This window comes from Rhynchophorus ferrugineus, unplaced genomic scaffold, assembly GCF_030347505.1.
Source record: "Rhynchophorus ferrugineus isolate W39M unplaced genomic scaffold, kcgeb_rfMv2 rfM5, whole genome shotgun sequence".
Lineage (NCBI taxonomy): Eukaryota > Metazoa > Arthropoda > Insecta > Coleoptera > Curculionidae > Rhynchophorus > Rhynchophorus ferrugineus.
The window spans coordinates 13,909,885-13,930,720 of record NW_027472584.1 but is presented as its reverse complement, the minus strand read 5'-3'; the positions used below and the strand labels follow the sequence as shown (position 1 = coordinate 13,930,720).

Below are 20,836 nucleotides of genomic sequence, written 5' to 3'. Positions count from 1 at the left end.
ATTTGATCATTGAATCAAAGAGTATTGTTAAGTTTTAAAATGTGCAGCTTTTCTCATTAAGTAGCTGAAGTCTGATAACTTAATCACTCTAACACTAACTTATATCAATAAATCGTACAAGATTATATTTCAGCTGTTAACTAGATCGAACAACCTTTTGAAAGAACTTCTTTTGTTGCCGAAGTATGAACATGTTCCCGTAAAAGTTATTAAACTTCTTCAGGTATCTTGTGATAGTTCCGTCAACTGTACATGAGTGCGAAATGGCCTATAAAATTCATTTGAGATCCAAGCATGTATTCGCCAAGGCTTTTCAACATAGTACTAGACGTAATATTGAAAAGAGTTTTTAAAAACAGACATGGCATTCAATATGATACTCCAAAGTATATTCGCCTATATAGATGTTGAAGCTTCTAGCATTCTTCATGATATAGTTCGCACTGCAGAGCCACATGGATTGAGAATTAAAGAACAAAAGACCAACTGGCAGATCTGTATTTACAGAACGTTTATTAATGTAAATCTCAACGGGGATTAAGTGCAGGAGTTCAAATATTTGGGATCAGTAATAAAGGAGACGAAAGTTGTATCTACTGCCGAAGCAACGTGGAAAAGAGGAAACAAAACAATCAAGACTAAAACCCACCTCTTTCGAACGCTTATCTTTCCAATCCTTCTCTATGGTCGGAGACTTAAACACTGTTACTAGTCTGTAAACTTGAGGTGTTTCAATTGCCATACCTAATAAAAATTCTACATATTTCTGTCCGAGATCCTATTAGATGTGAAGAAGAAGAAGTTAGAAATCATCCCAAAAGACATCGAGTCTTACCCAGCCTGGTTACTGCAGTGACTTGGATCGTTTTCCTTGTCGCATTTTACACTCTTGCCTAGGACAATTATAAATATTAAACAATCACAATCATAAATTTACGGACCATGCCCCAGCAGGATTCGAACCCGCGGCTATCGCAACACGTCACGTGGCTGTGTGACAATTTTTTCTTGTTCTATAACATTAAATAAAACATTTTTTTGTCAAATTATATCTGCTGAACACTAAAACTTGAATGGACTCTTTATAACACGTACCATTTTAAAGGTATAATAAATTAAAGTACCATAAATAGATATAGACAGTGTGACAATTTTAAATCATATATTTTTATTTATGTTATTAATTTTAGAACAAACAGTAATATATATTTACAAATAGACAATAAATCAAAATAGCTCAATGTCAGTGGTCAATAGAAAAAATAAGCCATATATTCTGAAAGAAAATGACGAAATATCAACTTTTCCTCTTATGAACAGTAGAATCCTCCTTCATTATACACAATCAGTAATCTGTTAAGATGTTAGCATTCCATCTTCCTTGACAACACTGTTCTATCCCTTTTATCTGTGAAAGCGTTCATCTTGTTCGTCACTCACCACACTCCAAGATTAGAGAGGAAAAATCGAAATGGGAATACAAAAAAAATATTTCTAAAGACATTCTGCACCTGCACCCCACTGTTTTAAATCTTTGTAACAAGTCATTCACTAAAAATTCGGTAGATTCAGCTTTAAGATTGCCTAAAAATCTATAAATTACTTTCTTTAGAGATAACCGCTAACACTTTCGCGGTAAGATTTTTCTCAAATTCATTGTTTGAAGTTTTCTAATTTGTGGGCCAACAAAAATCGTTCTTTTAACTTATCATCACTCATTTAGAGAAAACAGTTTTTAAATACAAAAATCTTTTACCATTTTTATCCATGGCCTTGACAAAATTTTTCATTAAATCAAGTTTTATTTGTAAGGGTGGAAGAATCACATTTTCTTGTGGAATAAGAGGTTCATATTTCGGTTCATATGTCGTTTGATCTGTGACAAACAAAGTTAGTTCTTTATGGCCAATCTTTAACTTCATAATGGTTTTTGTTTCTCTAGTGTCCCACAAACAGAAAAAACAACAATATTTCGTGAAACCTCCCTGTAGTTCGAGCAATATAACAACAATTTTCAACTCAAAAAACTCGCACAAACTTTCCAGTTTTATTCTTTGTATTTGATTAAGTCTATTAATTTCATGTTTTCATGCGTTTCTTTTAAAATCACTGAATATGCAATAGGTTGGAAGGATATTGACTGCCATCGTGGAGTAACATAGCTTTTAAGCGTAAATAGTATTCACACTAAGTATACTTTGATCAATAGTTAAGATCTTTTATGCTTTGACAGGTCTAATTTTTAATGTAATAATTATTATTAGACAACATCAAGCAATATTACTTCATATGATGGACTTCTATCTTTGTCCTTATTACAAACTTCAATATTCTCCTTCAAATTTGCTCATAACACTTTATTAATGTGTTGTGACAGTATTATGTTGTAAATTAATGTGCTACTTATATTAAATGCTATAATAAACTTAGCAGTTGATGAATCAATAGATTTCAGACCTTTATATACGATTGGAATTGACTGAAAATGTAATTTCGAACCGAAACATATCACAAAAGAAATATGTGGCATATTGTGATTGGAGATGAGAAGTAGATTCCACTGCTGCAACAACCCCAAACGCAAAATATTATGGATTAATTCAGAAGACCCATCCACATCGAAACCGAAAAGGAATATCATCATTCAATCACCGACGTCAATTAATAATAAGACATAGCCATAATAGAATAACAACCGCAGTCATCCTTTTCCATAATATTCGGCCATATATTGCAGGAGTTATGAAGGATACACACACAGCGTACTTACCAGACACAGTGCCTTCTCATCACCACTTGTTCAGATCAATACGGCATCATTTCAAAATGCTAAAGAAGTGCGAAAATTAATCAATGATTGGATCGCTACCAAACCAATATTATTCTTTCGACACGGTATCTCCATGTTACCATAAATTAGGGAAAAAGTTGTAGAAAATGTTTCGATTAATATATATTGAATAACGCGGGGCAAAAGTCCCGCTAACATTGACGCAATTTCCGCTGAGTGGCAATAATGGAACGATTATTTTCAATAAGTATTGTCACCATTTGTACTTATTCTTGTGGCGTATATTTATCCATAATAAAATTTGTATGTATACAAAACACAATGGTTAAAGCGAAACTGAGCTAAACGTCATATAACCTAGATGGCGAGCAATCAAAATGGTAGCGAGACTTTTGCCCCATATTATACCTTTACACACTTCTGTAACGAAATCGATCTTTTGGATACATACAACATACAGCAAACGGTTTCAAAAAAAAATATGGATCAAAATCATAGAAAGCGATGTAAAAAATATTTTCCGACGTCAATACAGCTGTAAACCGTCAGCTCTGACGAGACTTAGGGAAGAACGTTGCAAGTCCTGCAGCACCAACAGCATCTTATTGATTGAGAAGTAGACACTCCCCTCAAGTGCCGGCTATGTATTAATGATGAGGAATATAGTCGAAGGTTTGTTTCAGTATTTCAATGGCCGATTAAAAATTTGTCTATCAAAAATTATATTTCATCAGCTATTATTAATATTTTCACTTAAAACTGTATTTTGAACTTTCATAGCTTTCTTGTGTGTTTGTTTCTTTGTTGCTTAATTTAAACGAATGCTGCAAAAAAACTGCAACCGTACACATAAGCATCTCATTAAAAAACCATACGACTAAATTAAATAAACCAACAGTTGAACATCGTTTATATGACGATCATAAAAATGGAAGATAGCTATCATAAATCAATTCACCGCTAGAATTTAATTACTTGGCAATTAATTAAAATAAAGAAGGCTTTTGGTGACATATATTACATAACGAAGAAAATCCAAAATGAAAATATAAATTAGCTGCAAAGTACTGATATTACAACCTAAACGAAATATTCATCCCCTGAATTGAATGTTTTCAACAACGTACTGCAAACTATTAAAACCGAAACACCATCACTCCTAAGATCTACCAATGTCAAATTATATCTGGATTGAAGAAACACTGGAAAAAAGTCCAGCAATAGTGATACGACAATAGCAACAAGATGAATATAATTTGTCTAAAACAAATACACATTAAAATGAACAAATTATGCACTTTATTCTTATGATTATGTCATAATATCTTGCTGATAGTCAACCTTTACTAATCTGACCTCTTTTAATAGTGAAACTAGATCAGTTAATGTAACAAGACACACTCTCAATATTCCTCATTACTCAGTACTAATTCATCAGTACTCATTAGTCAATACTTATTACTCAGTGCTATATTTAAAAAGTCAGTTAATCTCCAGATAATCAGATATCTGAAGAAGAAGCCTCCTTTTTTTCCTTTTCATACTTTTTTGTGATCATTCTTTTGCGATGTAAATGCACTCAAATATACATACATATTTATTCTCTATCATCAATAGTAAACCACATATCCGCTGAATAATATATAATATGTATATGAGAATTAACACACTTCCATATGATATTCCAGTATACTTTAATCAGTAGTAAAGATCTTTTAGGATTTGGCAGGTCTAATTTTTAATGTAATAATTATTATTAGACAACATCAAGAAATATTACTTCATATGATGGACTTCTATCTTTGTCCTTATTACAAACTTTAATATTCTCCTTCAAATTTGCTCATTAAACTTAATTAATGTGTTGCGACCCTATTATGTTGTAAATTAAAGTGCTACTCATATTAAATGCTATAATAAACTTAGCAGTTGATGAATCAATAGTTTTCAGGCCTTTATATACGACTGGAAAAATCCAAAACAGGGGAAATGGTTACCACACAAATTGACTGAAAATATCATTTCGAACCGAAACAATATCATTGCTTCCCACAAAAAAAATATATGGCATATTGTGATTGGAGATGACAAGTGGATTTCCACTGCTGCAACAACCCCAAACGCAAAATATTATAGATTAATTCAGAAGACCCATCCACATCGAAACCGAAAAGGAATATCATCATTCAACCACCGACGTCAATTAATAATAAGACATAGCCATAATAGAATAACAGCCGCAGCCATCCTCTTCCATAACATTCGGCCACATATTGCAAGGGTTATGAAGGATACACACACAGCGTACTTACCAGACACAGTGCCTTCTCATCACCACTTGTTCAGATCAATACGGCATCATTTCGAAATGCTAAAGAAGTGCGAAAATTAATCAATGATTGGATCGCTACCAAACCAATATTATTCTTTCGACACGGTATCTCCATGTAACCATAAATTAGAGAAAAAGTTGTAGAAATGTTTCGATTAATATATATTGAATAACGTGGGGCAAAAGTCCCGCTAACATTGACGCAATTTCCGCTGAGTGGCCATAATGAAACGATTATTTTCAATAAATATTGTCACCATTTGTACTTATTCTTGTGGCGTATATTTATCCATAATAAACACAATGGTTAAAACGAAACTGAGCTAAACGTCATATAACCAAGATGGCGCGTAATCAAAATGGTAGCGGGACTTTTGCCCCATATTATACCAGTTTTTCTCAATAATTGTATTTTTCGAGTAAATATTAATATTTATCAAAATGCATATATGCTCCATAATGGCAGAGAAAATAAAATTATCTAAATTCTTTTAAAAAAACAAAATAAATACAACCGAACAAAAAAAATTGTAAGAAATTCACATGAGTTTATATTAAAATCAATATTAATTAAATATAGTAATACCCTTAAAACACTGGGATAAAACTTAATGGAAAGTTATAAATAACACTTTTAAATTAAATTTCAGTAGAAACCGAGATCGTAATCAGGAAAACACAAATGGATACTTTCGAAAAAATTCTTTGACTGATCTCGTCTTTATTTTAATTACAGGCTTAAAAGTATAAGCACAAATTGAATCAATGTTCTAAATATAACTACAAAATATTAATGAAATAACAAAATTCAATTTATTAATTAGTTTTAATATACGTTATTAGTAAATTGTTTTCAATTTATTTTTGGAAAGCGGATTATATATTTGAAGTCATTAAATTATGGCTTGGCATCTGCCCAGTTCGTTTTAAAGGTCCTTCGCATATGTTAGTTTCTTAGTCACCTGATGATCATTTATTATTTACCTTAATCGCTCTGATCCCATTATTTTTATTTCAACTGATCCGAATTCTTAATGTAGTTTTTACATATAGAGGCTATTTTCCATATTGTAATATTTTCAAGGCTGATCTACGAGACATGTTCAAAAAGAAACCGATATTTGTAATTCCACAGGCTGTGTTGGGTGCGAATCAGAGAATTTTCATCAAATTTTATTATAATTATAATATAAAGTACAATAGAATCTTAGGAATATAGGATGTTGTTTCCGACAAATCTGATATGAGTAAAACATATGTTGTAAAGTAAAGGTGGAGGCATACCAATAGCTCACGCTTGGATGAATTTTGATCAAAATAACAATACTGTAATGATCACATGCCCAGCATCCATATTCTCGGTAAAACTTTTGCTATTCCCAAAAAATTAGGAAACCCTGAAGGACCGTCCTTTCGCAAGCATACTAGAGATTAAGCAAACAATTGGAAATGTTCAGGACTATCAAAAAGAACGACCCTCAGAAATTTTTTGGAGATTGGAATAAAACAATGGCATAAGTAGATATATCCCAAATGGATACATAAAATATTATTCAACAGGTTCTGTGATCAAAACATCGCCGTTATACTGTTCAATTAATTATCGGATCGTACTGGCTTCGGTGGTACATATACTAAAATTGGAACGATTCAGAGGAGATTTACGTGGCCCCTAGTCAGGAATGACACGGAAAATCGTGAAGCGTTCCACATTTTTACAACATACCGCTGCAGCTTTTATGGACCTTGAAAAAGCATTTGACACGTAAAAAATGAAAAATACTGAACACACTTAATAAATGTAGAATGGGACCCGCTTCATACTATCTTTTTTACGGGACCGATTCTTCAAGGTTAAACTTAATCTTGCGCTATCATCCTCGTATCCCCAACTAAATGGAGTACCGCGAGAATCAAACATAAGTCCAATCCTGTCCCTCACAGCTTTTAGCTTGATCAACATGATGGTACCCAAAACAAATCAAGGTCCGACATTTTGCGGATGATATTGTCATTTATCATAAGAATCACAAAGTCAAAGCCTATTGCAGAAATGTCTTATCGATTATCGTTCTATCTCAACGAATCCAGTAATGTGCATTTCTGTAGGATGTAGGATGAAGGAATTGTCCTGAAATTCTTTGGGCTTGTATTTGATTCTCACCTCAGTTGGTTCCCACACTTTAATTATATCAGAAATAAATTCTTAGCAGATATCAACCTGCTTTGACCCTTAGCCAACTATCATTGGGGTGCTCATAGAATCGCATTATTAAATATCTACAAAGACTTAACCGTGAACAAATTAGAATATGGCAGTTAATGCTCTATTTTTGTCAGCTCTTCATATATAAATAATCGTCCTGCGGGCTTTCCACACCGGCCCAATTGATAGCCTATATTGCGAAGCAGAGATCCCCCCTTGCATCTAGACGCGAATTGCTTTTGATAAAGTATGCCAGCTCGTTGAGGTTTAAACCAGAGCTGTCTCGGTACAGGCTCTTTTTTCTATCAAGTAATAGCATTAACTTCTCTAGAGGCCATCATAATAGCTGACGCCACAAATTCCATCTAGTCTGCAGTCGCCTATCACTAGAATTTCCATAAAGCCCTGGAAATGGTACAAAACATATAGACCGAGAAACATTAATTATGGTCAGACTGTTAAATATATGATTTGAGTCGATACAAGAGCCAGTGTAGAATAGAAGAAGAAGGGTTAGTACAGGGCTCTGTAGCTTGTATCAAGCCCGTATAAAATACCAGGGATCTAAATAAAGTTTCTCTTTTGTTCCAAGGCATAAGTGATCGTAACACAGACGACCTGAAACTATCCTGACAAAAGTGACAACAGAACTCAACACTTACTGCAATAATAATCTTTCGACAATATTACCATAGTACGACAGAAGCTCCACAAGGCTAACATTGATTGCAACCCTTTATAATGAAACCCAACGCTGAGCTGGAAAGAAGTGGTACAACTCTCATAAAACTTGGACATTTGATTCAAAGAATGTGGTACGGTCCGATGGATCATAGTTTATATTGTCTCCTACAAAAGGCCGACTTACTGTGTGGAGAATCTCAAAAGAAGCCTACAGTAATTCCAAATTCCGTTATTAAATGAGCGGCAATATCGTGGTATTTGGCTTGTCCTCTCATTCACATTCCTGCGAATAAATATATCTACATCCTCAATGACGAAGCTCTTACTATGACCAGCAAATTGCACCAAACACTGCCACATTCCAAGAAAACAATGCGCCCATACACAGAGCCAAAAATCAATTGGCGGATGTTTTAACACATCAATTGAAAAGTCCCCGGCCTACAATTGTTTCTTTTATTACCCTTCGTGAGTCCACAATCTGCCCTATTGGCAATAAGTATTTCTTCGGTCTATAGCCTACAATAGTAAAACACATTTTTTTGGTAAATTTGGTTTTTCTGTTCAACATAATTTCCTTCAAAGGTGATATACTGATTATAGCGACCCTCCAACTTTTTGATACCGTTTTTGTAGTACGATTTGTCCTTTACTTCAAAATAGACCTCAGTTTCGGCGATCACCTCTTCATTCGACGAAAATTTCTCCCAGCGAGCATTCTTTTGAGTTCTGAGAACAGGAAATAGTCGCCGGGGACCAGATCTAGAGAATACAGTTGATGAGGAAGCAATTCGAAGCCCAATTCATGGATTTTTGCCATCGTTTTCACTGACTTGTGCATTTTCTTGGTGAAGCAGCACTTTTTTTCTTCAAATGCGGCCGTTTTTCGGCGATTTTGTCTCGTCGGTTATTTCGTCCTATAACGCTATGTAATAGTCGCTGTTAATAGTCCTTCCTTTTTTAAGGTAGTCAATGAAAATTATTCCATGCGCATCCCAAAATACAGACGCCAAAACCTTGCCAGCCGACTGTTAGGTTTTCCCACGCTTTGGAGCGGGTTCATCGTGTGCAGTCCACACAGAAGACCGTCGATTGGACTACGGAGTGAAATGATGGAGCCATGTTTCATCCATTGTCACATATCCATGCAAAAACTCGGGTTTATTACGCTTGATCATCTTCAAACACTGCTTCGTCGTTGTTTTTGATCAAGAGTGAACTCGCGCGGCACCCACTTTGCACAGAGCTTTCTCATACCGAAATATTCGCGAATGATATAATGTACACATTCAGTTGATGTCTTTAGAGTATCTGCTATTTCATTCAATTTCAATTTACAGTCATTCAAAATCATTTTGTGGATTTTTTAAATGTTTTCGTCGGTAACAACCTCTTTTGGGCGTCCACTGCGTTCACCGTCTTCGGTGATCATTTCACCACGTCTAAACTTAGCTACCAATCCTTGATGGTTGATTTTCCTAGGGCAGTGCCCGGAAGCTCGGCATCAAGCCAAGTTTTTGATTAAACTATATTTTTTCCCTTCAAAAAGCAATATTTTATCGAAAAAAGCTGATATTCACGCGAAATTCCTTTTCATCAATTTTTTTCACAATAACAAAAGTTGCTTCACTCAAAATGTTATAATTCACAGAATAATGATCCGACAGCACATACACGCATCTTCTAAGGGTTAGGGCTAACTAAAAAAACATATGGATTTAATTCTAGTAGCGCCATCTATGTGTCAAGTCGGGAACTTTTCAATTGACCTGTTAGTACAAAAATGGGACAACATTCCATCGAATGAAGTTGTTGAAGCAAATGGTGGATCAACACCTTATTAATAAATTCATATTGTATATATGTCAGATGTTCCTATTATTTTATCCATCCGCTTTATATTTTTCTATACATATTTCATCCTATCAATATATCAATTACTAGTATCAATTTACGAGTGGGCACTTGTTCGTTTTTGAAATTCAAATTAAAAACATTTTGATATTCGCGATATAAAAATTCGTGTTTTAAATATTTTTCAATTTAATCCTATATTCCTATAACAAATTTAAAAACACACATATATATGCAACACGTGTATGTGATATATTTACAAAACAGAATAAATATAAATTCGTCTTTTTTATAATTAATACCGTGAATATTTCGGTGCCACCGCATTCGCCATTTGATTATGTGAAATAAATGTCACAGCTGTAACTAACGTGATTATGATTGACGGCAATATTACATTGCGCTCGTCAAGGTAACCTGTCGCCTGGATCTTTATTCAGCGAATCTGATGACGAGTGGGTTTGGTTAACACCATGAGATAGATTGAGAATGATTACTTCATTTATTATGGTAATATTGTAGAAATAAAAGGTAATTAAAAAGTATAAATTTAAGCAAATATATAATTTAATTCAAAAAACTGTATTAAATGTATTATTATAGTTTATAATTATTAAAAAGCGTTAGGGTTTTACAAGCTCAATGTAAAATAAATAAAGGACAATCAAACAAGACTAAAATATAGAGCTATAAAGATAAAAGAGAAGCAATATATAAAAAATTAAATTCAAAAATATTAGCCTTACAAACATTCCTTAAAGAAACTAAAAATGTTATTATTCAGGTTAGAAAGAAGCCCTAGGTCTAGTCGACAATAAGTTATTGTACATTATCTGTAAATGCGAGACTTATACACACTCTATAACAAAGATAAATTTTATTTATTTATAACTCCAATCCCGAGTAAAAATAAGGGAGAAAGCCAACCTTTTGATAAACTAGAACTCCCTCGTTCCTCCAAGTTCCACAAAACGTGTACCACATCGTTTATTGGGCCCTCAATATCGGACAGATATTCCTAGCAAACATTAACAAACAAACATTAAACAATGAGGTAAAAAAACAGTCAGGGCATCGTCTTGACTATGTCTTGTATGACCATTTATAGTCAAACAAATATTCTACATTATAGTTCTAATGTTAAAAGTAATGTCTAAAGTTCTAATGTTAAAACTTTATCGTTATAAGAGAGAAAGAAGCTTAAGAGAGCAGAATATATATTAAAATTATTAAAGGCTGACCAAAGCAAAAACAAGACAAAACAAATGAGAGAAAGGCGTAAAGTGGAGATTGAATTTTAAAATGAAAGTGGGAGATTTCAATAAAGCTCTATATCATGAAATAATATAAACAAGAAAAGCATTAGAACTTAAGTGAAATGAGACGAGGCAAAGGTTTTAGGAGGAATTTTAATGTTGAATGAAAAGTACAGATAAATTGAAGAAGTGCAAGATATAATATTTTTCTATTTCTAATGTAATAAAACTAATATTAACATTTTTTACCGTAAAATTAATGTGAAATAATAAATTGCATAAATATAGAACAAAAATTAAACTCGTATCGTAACTCGTCCTTGTATTTCCTATTTTAAAATAATATTGGCTTGGGTTATGTCCTCCAATTCTCAGCATTCCGATGATTAGCTAAACACAGATCTCGATAACAATTCCGCAACTAATACAAACTAATGTTAGACATAATTAACAGAGTTCAACAATCGTTATAACCGAAATATTCCTTTTCATTATTTGTGATGACTTCCAATAACTCAACAAACTTAATCAACATATTAGCCAGGCATTTATGTAATATGTCTTAGTATTTAGTGCTTGCATGATACGAAAACTCAAGAGAAACAACGATAATAAAAGTTCGGTTCACAAATTATATATTTTACAATTTTTTCCATTCAAGATTTTATTAGTTTAAAAATTTCGTTTAAATTAATAAAATTAATAGAAACCAAAATAAGCAGTAATAACTAACCTACACAACGGTAAGATTAATCAAAGAGTATACCTTGTAATTCTGAATAAAATTTACTATTCTTTATTTATATGATAACTGTATTTACAACTCCGCGAGAGAAAAAGAGATAGATAATACATAATACATTACTTTAAGACCATGTAATGCATTTCTGTACTTCATGCGGCAAAAAATATCTATTTGTATCTAAATATATATGTTTTAATATTTAAAATATTATACAAAATTATTTCAGTAACACAGTGTCAAATATTTTTATTACATAACCAAGCAAAAAATAAATATAAAAATCATATATAGCTCCTTCTCCTTCCAACCACAAAATAAACAGTACTTGGAACATTTGCAAACGACAGAGTTATCACGGCAAAAGATGTTAATCTAAGGCTGTAGAAAAGTACAAGTAGCGGTCAACAAGATATACAAATGGACTAGAGACTGGAAAATACAGCTTAATAGTTCCAAATCTATCCATGTTAATTTTCCGTTGCGGCGAAATGGTAAAAACCTAATTATATAACTTGACGAATGCCCAATGCCTCAAGCAGAATCAGCTAAATACCTCGGAATATATCCCGATCGTAGGTTAAAATGGAAACATCATGTTAGACAAAAAGCAGAGCAGATTAGACTCAAACTCAAGCAACAGTACTGGTTAATCGGAAGATACTCTCAACTTGACCTAATACCAAAAAGACTGGTATATAAATTATGATAAATGGTACGACACGAATATCGAAACCTTAAAACTCACCTTTTTCATTAAAATTGTTAAAAAATAATTTGGAGATCACTCAAATATTATAACTTATAATACTGAATAGGATTCACTCATCTTTATTTGCAGTAACAGACATGCCGGCTTGGTGGCGTAGTGGTAAAGGCAACAGGACGGTCCTCCTACTTTTGCGATAGCCACAGGTTCGAATCCTGCTGGGGGCATGGTCGTGAATTTATGTTTGTGATTGTTTAATATTTGCGATTGTCCTAGGCAAGAGTGTAAAATCCGACAAGGAAAATGATCCCAGTCACGCCAGTAAACCAGGCTGGGTAGGACCGGATATCTTCTGGAATGATTTATAAATTGGTCACTTGCCAGTCGGAGGCAATGCCGAGGACCGTGGTTCAGTGCCCACGCCAAAAAATATGTCCAATTCAGATAAACCCCTAGTTGGTAAAAGGACACTTTGAAATGGATATTAAAAAAATATCTAAAATGTTTATTAATGTTTTCTAAAAAACATTATACTCCTGAAACTAATTTATGTTATAATCCAATAAATATTTATTTTAATAAATATTTAAATAAATTTTAATAAAAATAAAAATAATTACATCATATTCAAACTAATAATTTTCAAAATAACATTATTGATTATATTCATTTATTATTATTTTATGACAGTTATAAAAAATATATGTTAGAGAAAATCCAAAAATGCAATCACCTAATGCTATAGCGTCGTATCAATAAATTCAATAAATAAAACCTAGGAAATAAAATTAAAATGTACATTAAATACTAATTATTGATAACCCTCTTAAAATTTGAGTTAATTTACTTGCAATGCTTTTTATAGGACTGATATAGAAATTGTCTTTAATTTAATTGAAGTCCATGCAGCAATTTGAATTTGATTAAGTTATTATTTCATTATTGGGCATTGCACCTTTTAGATTATCTTCAAACGGTGTAAATATAAACCTGTATCTGTAAAGTTGAAAGTGTAAAGTTATACATATACTTTGACTTAAGCTGAATTTAACATAGCATAAACCACTAAACTAAAGTACCAGTTAGTGAAAGCTAAATCTGTTCTGCAAACGAGAATCTTTAGAATATGAATTGAACGAATAAAAGAAATATTACTGAAGATTCCAGAAGATCTTTTCATAGTATTATTATTGTCTAGAATTGCAAATTTTGCAAGATTTCTTTCAAATTATTTAAGACGGTAATTCCCTAACTTATTAAATTAGTTATGATTATTACACGCTGGATATACAACAAAAATGAATAGAAAATGAACATAATAGAAACAACTATAAAGGTTTGCTTATATTTATAGCAGAATAAATATAATTCTCTCCATATTTATGGAATAGTAATATTCGAAATTATGTTACACGTGACAAGCATGAGGTCAAACTTTAATTTGTAGAAAAAAAATTACTATGCTATTTTAATATTTCTTAAAATCCCATATTGCCAATATTACTCTGACGATACTATCTAATATTTTATTTTATCATCAGATACGATTCATCATCATCAGCAATCGTCATCTGTTTCGATTCAAATATGTTTCAAATGTATTTTATCATTCATAATCAAAAATTAATAAAAACTTTATCACATTCGTATAAATCTCTCCTTATAATATGGTGACTGCGCAAGGCAGTTCTAATAAAAATCACCATTTAGAATTTATATTGATATAGTTTATTAATCATAATTTAAATGTATAAAATGTATTTATCAAAACTAAATATCTAGAAATATTTCTTCAACTATTTACAAATAGAATAAATATTTTGTTGTATAAGCACTAGTCATTATTAATAATCATTAGTAATTTTCTATATGATGATGTAAAAGTAATAATATAGATATATTGTTTTTACATCACCCTTATACGTGCACAAATATAATTTGATTATCCATAATATAAAGCGAATATTTTTCTCTTTCGAATATATTTGGTGAAAATATGTTTTGTTTTCCCTAGACGGTACACTACTGACCATTTCTCGTATGAAATGGGCGAACCGGAGATACTCTATTCGTCGGATATGACCGATATCCAAGATGACGACGAACCAGTTGTCGAAGACGACAGAGGCAGTTCTCGTGGGGGTGGCATTATAGCGTTCCCAGACCTCTTAGCCCCTGGAACAAGAATTGGAAACGAAGGACAGATGGCTCGTTTTGTATCTGATTTTGCGCCATATGCTCGGACGCACCCAGGAGTACGAGTCAGGTCGTTGGCGCCCAATCTTTTTGATAGTGGATCCCTTCGTGTGAGTAGAAAGGTAATAAAATTTCAATATTATTCGTCAGCGTTATAACGCTACAACGCCATTTTATTACATATGTATTAATTCTAAATTATATCGATTATTCAAAAACAAACTAATATTGACTAGATTCAAACTTCAAAAAGGAGCAGTTGTGTACTAATAAATGTTATTGCATGTGCTACTATACAATAATAGATTCGTATCGTTTTATTATAGGGTGGGCTCCAATATATATAATTGTTATTTTATTCTATTTGCAAGTTATTTATGAAAAATAATATGAGTTAAATAACTGCCAAAATTTACATCATTGACAAATATATGTGAGAAGTGAGGATGGACTGTGATTGAGTGATATAAACTAACGGTATTATTTATGGTTTATTGGAGTGATTGATAATTTACAGTTGACGCCACAGCTAATCGAGGGAGCCCGGAGAAAGAAGAGACCGTCGAGGTTTTTTCTCTTATTCCAGTATTAAGTGGTCTTTTGCTGATGGCGCTTCGGGTTCGGGATAGAGTGTGTTTTGCGGGCAACAGAGACCTTGGGTTACGACTGAGATTGTCGTAGTTGATTAGCTACCGGGGTTTGTGGATGGGTAGGGATTTGATCAGATTGTTGTCGTGTTATAAGGCGCCGGATTCGAGGTGAGTGTTGACGTTCCACATAAACCATGGGGCATTGAGTCACGTGCGGACTTTCTTGGATTGGAACACTTGGAGTAGACACAGAACACGTAGAGACAGATAGACTAGCATCTTATACAAAGTCGCTTTCTGGGGGATAGACCATCGAATATCTGTGTCGGGGTTTTATAGGTCCAGCTCCATCGTTGGGTCCTTGGTTGAGGGCGGGACTTAGGTATTTTATGTTTTAGTGTTGGATGGATGCTCACATATACATCATCCTATTATAAGATAGCTTGGCTGAAGTTTAAATATACTAATAGACTAATAGCTTTCTCAATATTATTCAGAATAAGACGAACTGTTTCTTAGAGTGGAAGTTTGATATAAAAATATTTGTCAATATTAGTTAAATCCGGAAATAAATCTAAAAAACAACTATTATAAAAAAAATAACGACTAGCCCACCCTATACAAGGACAATATAATCGGCAATAATATCAATAATAAACTGGAGAAACGAATTTATTGAGAACTAAAGACTAAAAACTAATTTATCAATTTTTTCATTTTCAGGATGCATATACTGGCTATATATTGTAAGTAAAGATTATATCATCTTGATGTACTAATGGTCCGCCAATAAAATTTCAACGTTAACCTATAATTTAAAGAAAGAAAATTAAAACACTCCATCACCTAGTAGAGTAGCATCAAAAGCATTTTTGCAAAATATTTAAAAAAATGTCGTGTTTGTCATTTGGTGTTACATCTAGGCTAATTAAGTGCTAAAGTCAATCATAGAAAATAATCACATAATACTATGATAAAAGCAATTGTTGAGCAGGCTGGACATTGGTTTTATCATACAAGCAGAAAAAAAACCTACATTAAATGTACTTATATAGGTGTATTAAATAAAAAATGACAAAACAATGCCTATTATGCATTTTTTTGTTTGGCTAGTACAAAATATCATTAAAAAGTATATATATAATCAAAGCTAAAACAAAAAAAAACTGAAATAAAGAGACTCAAAAATAATGACAATATTTTTTCTAAATTTAGTGGTTATGGTGTCCGATCATAAATATCTTTTTAATGATTGGAGCCCTATATTGTACCACCAATTCGATAAAAAAATGATATAGGCTTATATTATAGACGTTAATAATGCTTTTAAACATTTACTGTAAGACGTATTATTCATCAAAAGTTATTTCTACAACAATTAATAATTAAGGTTAAAAAATTGAGGCTGAATTTTAAACTATAGATGACATATCCAACTTCCACCATCAATTCCTTGCATATCTATCGATTCATGACAACATATTTACTAATTCCGAATTTAAAATGATAATAAACAATGCTTGAAAATACTTTCAATATAACAAGATTAAATGCGTTCGTCTTCCTTTTAAATTAGGATAAGAAAAAACAGGCGCATTCAAATTTCAGAACCTACCTCTAAATTCCCACTTGGGGATCTTTAATCAGAATCAATTTCTAATAACGTATTATAACAAAAGATTTAGTATATAGATCATATCCTAATGTATGAATGTATTTCAGTTTGAATAAAACCCGACATGTTTCAATACGATATAAAAGAATCGTATATTAATTGTTCAAATGAGCTTAATATTTCCAAGTTTGTGTAAAATTCAGACTGTACTAAATTCATACAAGACACCAGCTCAAACCTATAGTCAACTTTGAAATGAAATAAGAAGATATATGTAACAGAAGTTGCATACAATATAGACAAAAATTAACTACTTTCGTATTGTTTTGATACTATTAGTAGCATATCATCCGCCTTAAAATGTCGTGGTATTTTCAAGAGTAAACATAAATATGGTATATAGATAAAAATAAACAATCATATTGTGCTATTTCAGCTAAAACTGTAATAAAATGGAATTAAATTTCCATTTGATATGCAACACACAAAACATGACGAAGAAGATGTTTTAGCTGAAATATTTTGACTTGTGTACTTTTGACGATTGTTACTACAATAATAAGACAGGTAAATGATAAAAAGTACCTAATGTATCACGAGTATTTATACATAAAGAAAAGTAAAATAGACATTGTGATTATTTGACAATAACCTTCTAGTAATCTAGATATAAACTTATGACGGTAGCCATTGCATTTGAAACAGGTATAGAGTATATTAATTAATTTATTTCAAACAATTTCTCTAAAGTTTTCATGGACAAAGAATGAAAAACAACATTTATAAATTTAATTAAAGCTCGAAATGTTATGAAAAAGGATGAAAAATTTGTTTTGTTTGAAAATTGCTAAGTTAATACCATGATATTTTTCACTGTTGTCCCTTGTTTCTATTTTTAGCAAAATCCAGAAAGTTCAGATTAAAAATCGTAAAACTTTTTTTATATATTTAGCTTGAGTATAGCGTATAGATTTTTCCGATGGATATGGAAGCATAGAGAAATTGTAAGAAATAACTTTGAAATCACGATATTCAACGTATTTATGAACAAGATATTTTTACAGCTGAAACATAAAACATGCATATGTGTATATACCTGACAAGATATTTGACAATAAATTTTCTAGTCAATTTTGGTTGGAAAGTATTTATATTAAACAAATTATAGGGGCCCAGATTTGTTAATATGAATATTAACCTAAAACAACTATTGTAAATTGGATGTATTTTCATACAGAAATTAATTATGTATTTATCTGTTTAATATAATGGTTCTTGGAGTTTTTTGTTATTAATTAAAAATAACTCAAAAACTCCAAAAACTGTATTATATCAAAACTATCTAACTTCTAGTAAGAACTTGTAAAACACCTGAAACATATCTATCCTTCTATCTTTCATCTTACTTTTTTTGGTCTGCATTTTTTCTGTGATGCTGAAATTGCTGACAATACTAAAAAATGTAAATTTAAAAAACTTTTGAGGACTTAGCCATAGCCACAATATTCAAAAAATTACATATTACGTATTTTATATGTAAAATGTTTGTATATGCATATTTCTCCAAAATAAATAAATTAGTGAGCAACGCAAGCAAATTAATTGTTTTATTTTCCTTACCCTCAAATCCTTACCAAAAATAAAAGAACTTTTGATTATACTGTATATAGAACAGACTAATAATATATATATATATATATATATATATATATATATATATATATATATATATATATTAAATATATGTAAATATATGTTATGAAACGTGTAACAAAAACATTTATTTTATTTGTCGTTTTGTAGTTTCAATCTTATTCTAACGTAAACGAAACCCTTAGAATGTAAATATCATTCGTCACAAACTTCACTAGACACCATAAGGATTTTTTAGATTGCCCAGTACTGTATCAATAATGCTATATAACATATGTAGATCTATATACATAATAAGTAATAAATAAGAAAACGTAATATATAATAAACATAAATAGAGTTTGGCAGTTTTTAACTATTGTTCGACATAAAAATAATTGGGTGCATACGCAATGGTCACCATACCACATGTATATAAGGTTGCATAAATAAATATTAGAGTAGCTGCCTTGATATATAAAATTGTATGAACGCCACGGCGCATGCTCGTGTTAAAGCCACCCGGGTCGGATGAAAATCCTACCATCTTGATTCATTCTGTATTGTGGCTTTAACCGAGTTGTTTATAAAGTATAAATACAGAGCGACTCGGTTGAATTCAGGGTTTTAATTGCCCAATCACCTTCACCAAATCGATTCTATAAAATCAGTTATAACACTATGGTCAGATATATAGCCATTAAAATAAAACTAAAATTGTTCCTGCTCTTTTATATTAAAAACATAAGTTGATTCGTTTTTTTTTTTCATATACATGAATATGCTCTCTTCAAATTGTCTAAATATATACATTTAACAATTTAAACCTCTTGAGCCTATATACTCTACCGAAACTACAGCGTGTAATGTTAGTTGCATGAACTGTAGAACATTCATAAAAAATACCATTTAACTTCTCATATAATGATTCATCTTATACTATGATATTATGCTATAGTCTAATCAAAATTATTTTGTACATAAGTCATCTAAATTTATGACGTCAAAACGTCGTAATGTTGCCGCATCCACTCTGCGTTTTAGGTCAGTTTGGCTTTGATATACAACAAAATTCTAATCTAAACAAAATTATTTTAAACAATTGTTATCAAATATAATTTATTTTAACATTATAGTACATCTAAACACTACAGTTAATTATACAGCCACAATAGTTTATAGGTTAGAGTTATAATTTCTTATCACTATTGCTTTCAAGAATTTTTCATACGTGTGACATCCGGATGATTTTAACAGACTAATTCATTTACGTGTTCGAACTAATCAGATAGCATTGTGTCTCTTTTTAACTAGAATAAAATGAGAAGGAAAATATTGTCTGATTATGAAACAAATTTACAAAATGCGACAGGCAATACATTAAACGTCTTGATGACGTGTGTACGAAAAAACTTTGAATAGACTATATATAATATTAGTACTAATATTATAGAATAAGTGTGTCGGCCGGCGAGAAAAAATCGATATTTCTATATATTAAAAATAATTTTTTATAATGTTTAAGAAATATATTTGATTTTTTTGAAAAATTATCGAAAAATATCGATATATCAGTCAAAAAATATCGGCTAAAAATATCAATATTTTTTCGACATCCCTATTATATAACATATAAACTCTTTTTTAGTTTCTCCCAATCTAATCAATATTTGATTATTTATTAACTAATGCTTTCTATTTAACACATCAAGTTTCCAATATATATCTGGCTTGTTGACAATTATTAAATAACAAGTGATAAAGGTTAACCACCGTTTATTACAGTAAGTAATAATTTACTATGCCGCGAGTACACTTTACAGACAAATATAGTTAATAGATATATATATATAGTAATAATAGTAGGTCTATATATTAGTAGTAGTAACTATATAATAGTAATTAAATGTATTCAATACTTTAAAATAATTAAAATGAATTTGAATAAAAGGAACTAATTTAATTAGTGTGTTCAAAAGGAATTGTTTTAATATTGTCATGTACGTGTAGAAGATATGAAATAAATAACAAACAAATATATCTGTCTCTTGTATGGCAATAAACTTAAACCAGCATAATTAATCCTTGGATAGAATAACTATTTCTCAACCAACCCAAACAAGCCATTCTTAACCGATAGCAATCCGCGATTCTTTACCCATAGAGAACTCTATGTCTTTACCTGCCAACCTTCAATTTTACTGATCGCTCCACGATCTTAACGCAGGT

At 31.4% G+C, this 20,836-nt stretch overlaps 1 protein-coding gene and 1 non-coding gene across 7 annotated transcripts in view; both read left to right on the top strand.

Moving 5' to 3' along the window:
- Positions 1 to 18,573, top strand: part of LOC143197098 (uncharacterized) — a 155,411-nt gene extending 136,838 nt beyond the window's left edge. Inside the window, exons 6-9 of one of the 6 annotated variants that reach the window (XR_013005924.1) lie at positions 14,589 to 14,892; positions 16,084 to 17,542; positions 17,875 to 17,979; positions 18,040 to 18,573. Coding sequence is in view for 1 of the 6 variants with exons in the window: in XM_076405263.1 (XP_076261378.1) it covers positions 14,589 to 14,892; positions 16,084 to 16,110 (331 nt within the window). In the remaining 5 variants the exon portion in view is untranslated. Of the gene's footprint in view, positions 1 to 14,588; positions 14,893 to 16,083 lie in introns of all 6 variants that reach the window. The other 5 variants (XR_013005923.1, XR_013005925.1, XR_013005922.1 and 2 more) reach the window with 5 other exon arrangements.
- LOC143197829 (U6 spliceosomal RNA) lies at positions 6,734 to 6,840 on the top strand. The gene has a single exon (XR_013006080.1). It is a non-coding gene; the product is annotated as a U6 spliceosomal RNA (small nuclear RNA).
- Positions 18,574 to 20,836: the final 2,263 nt, after the last annotated feature.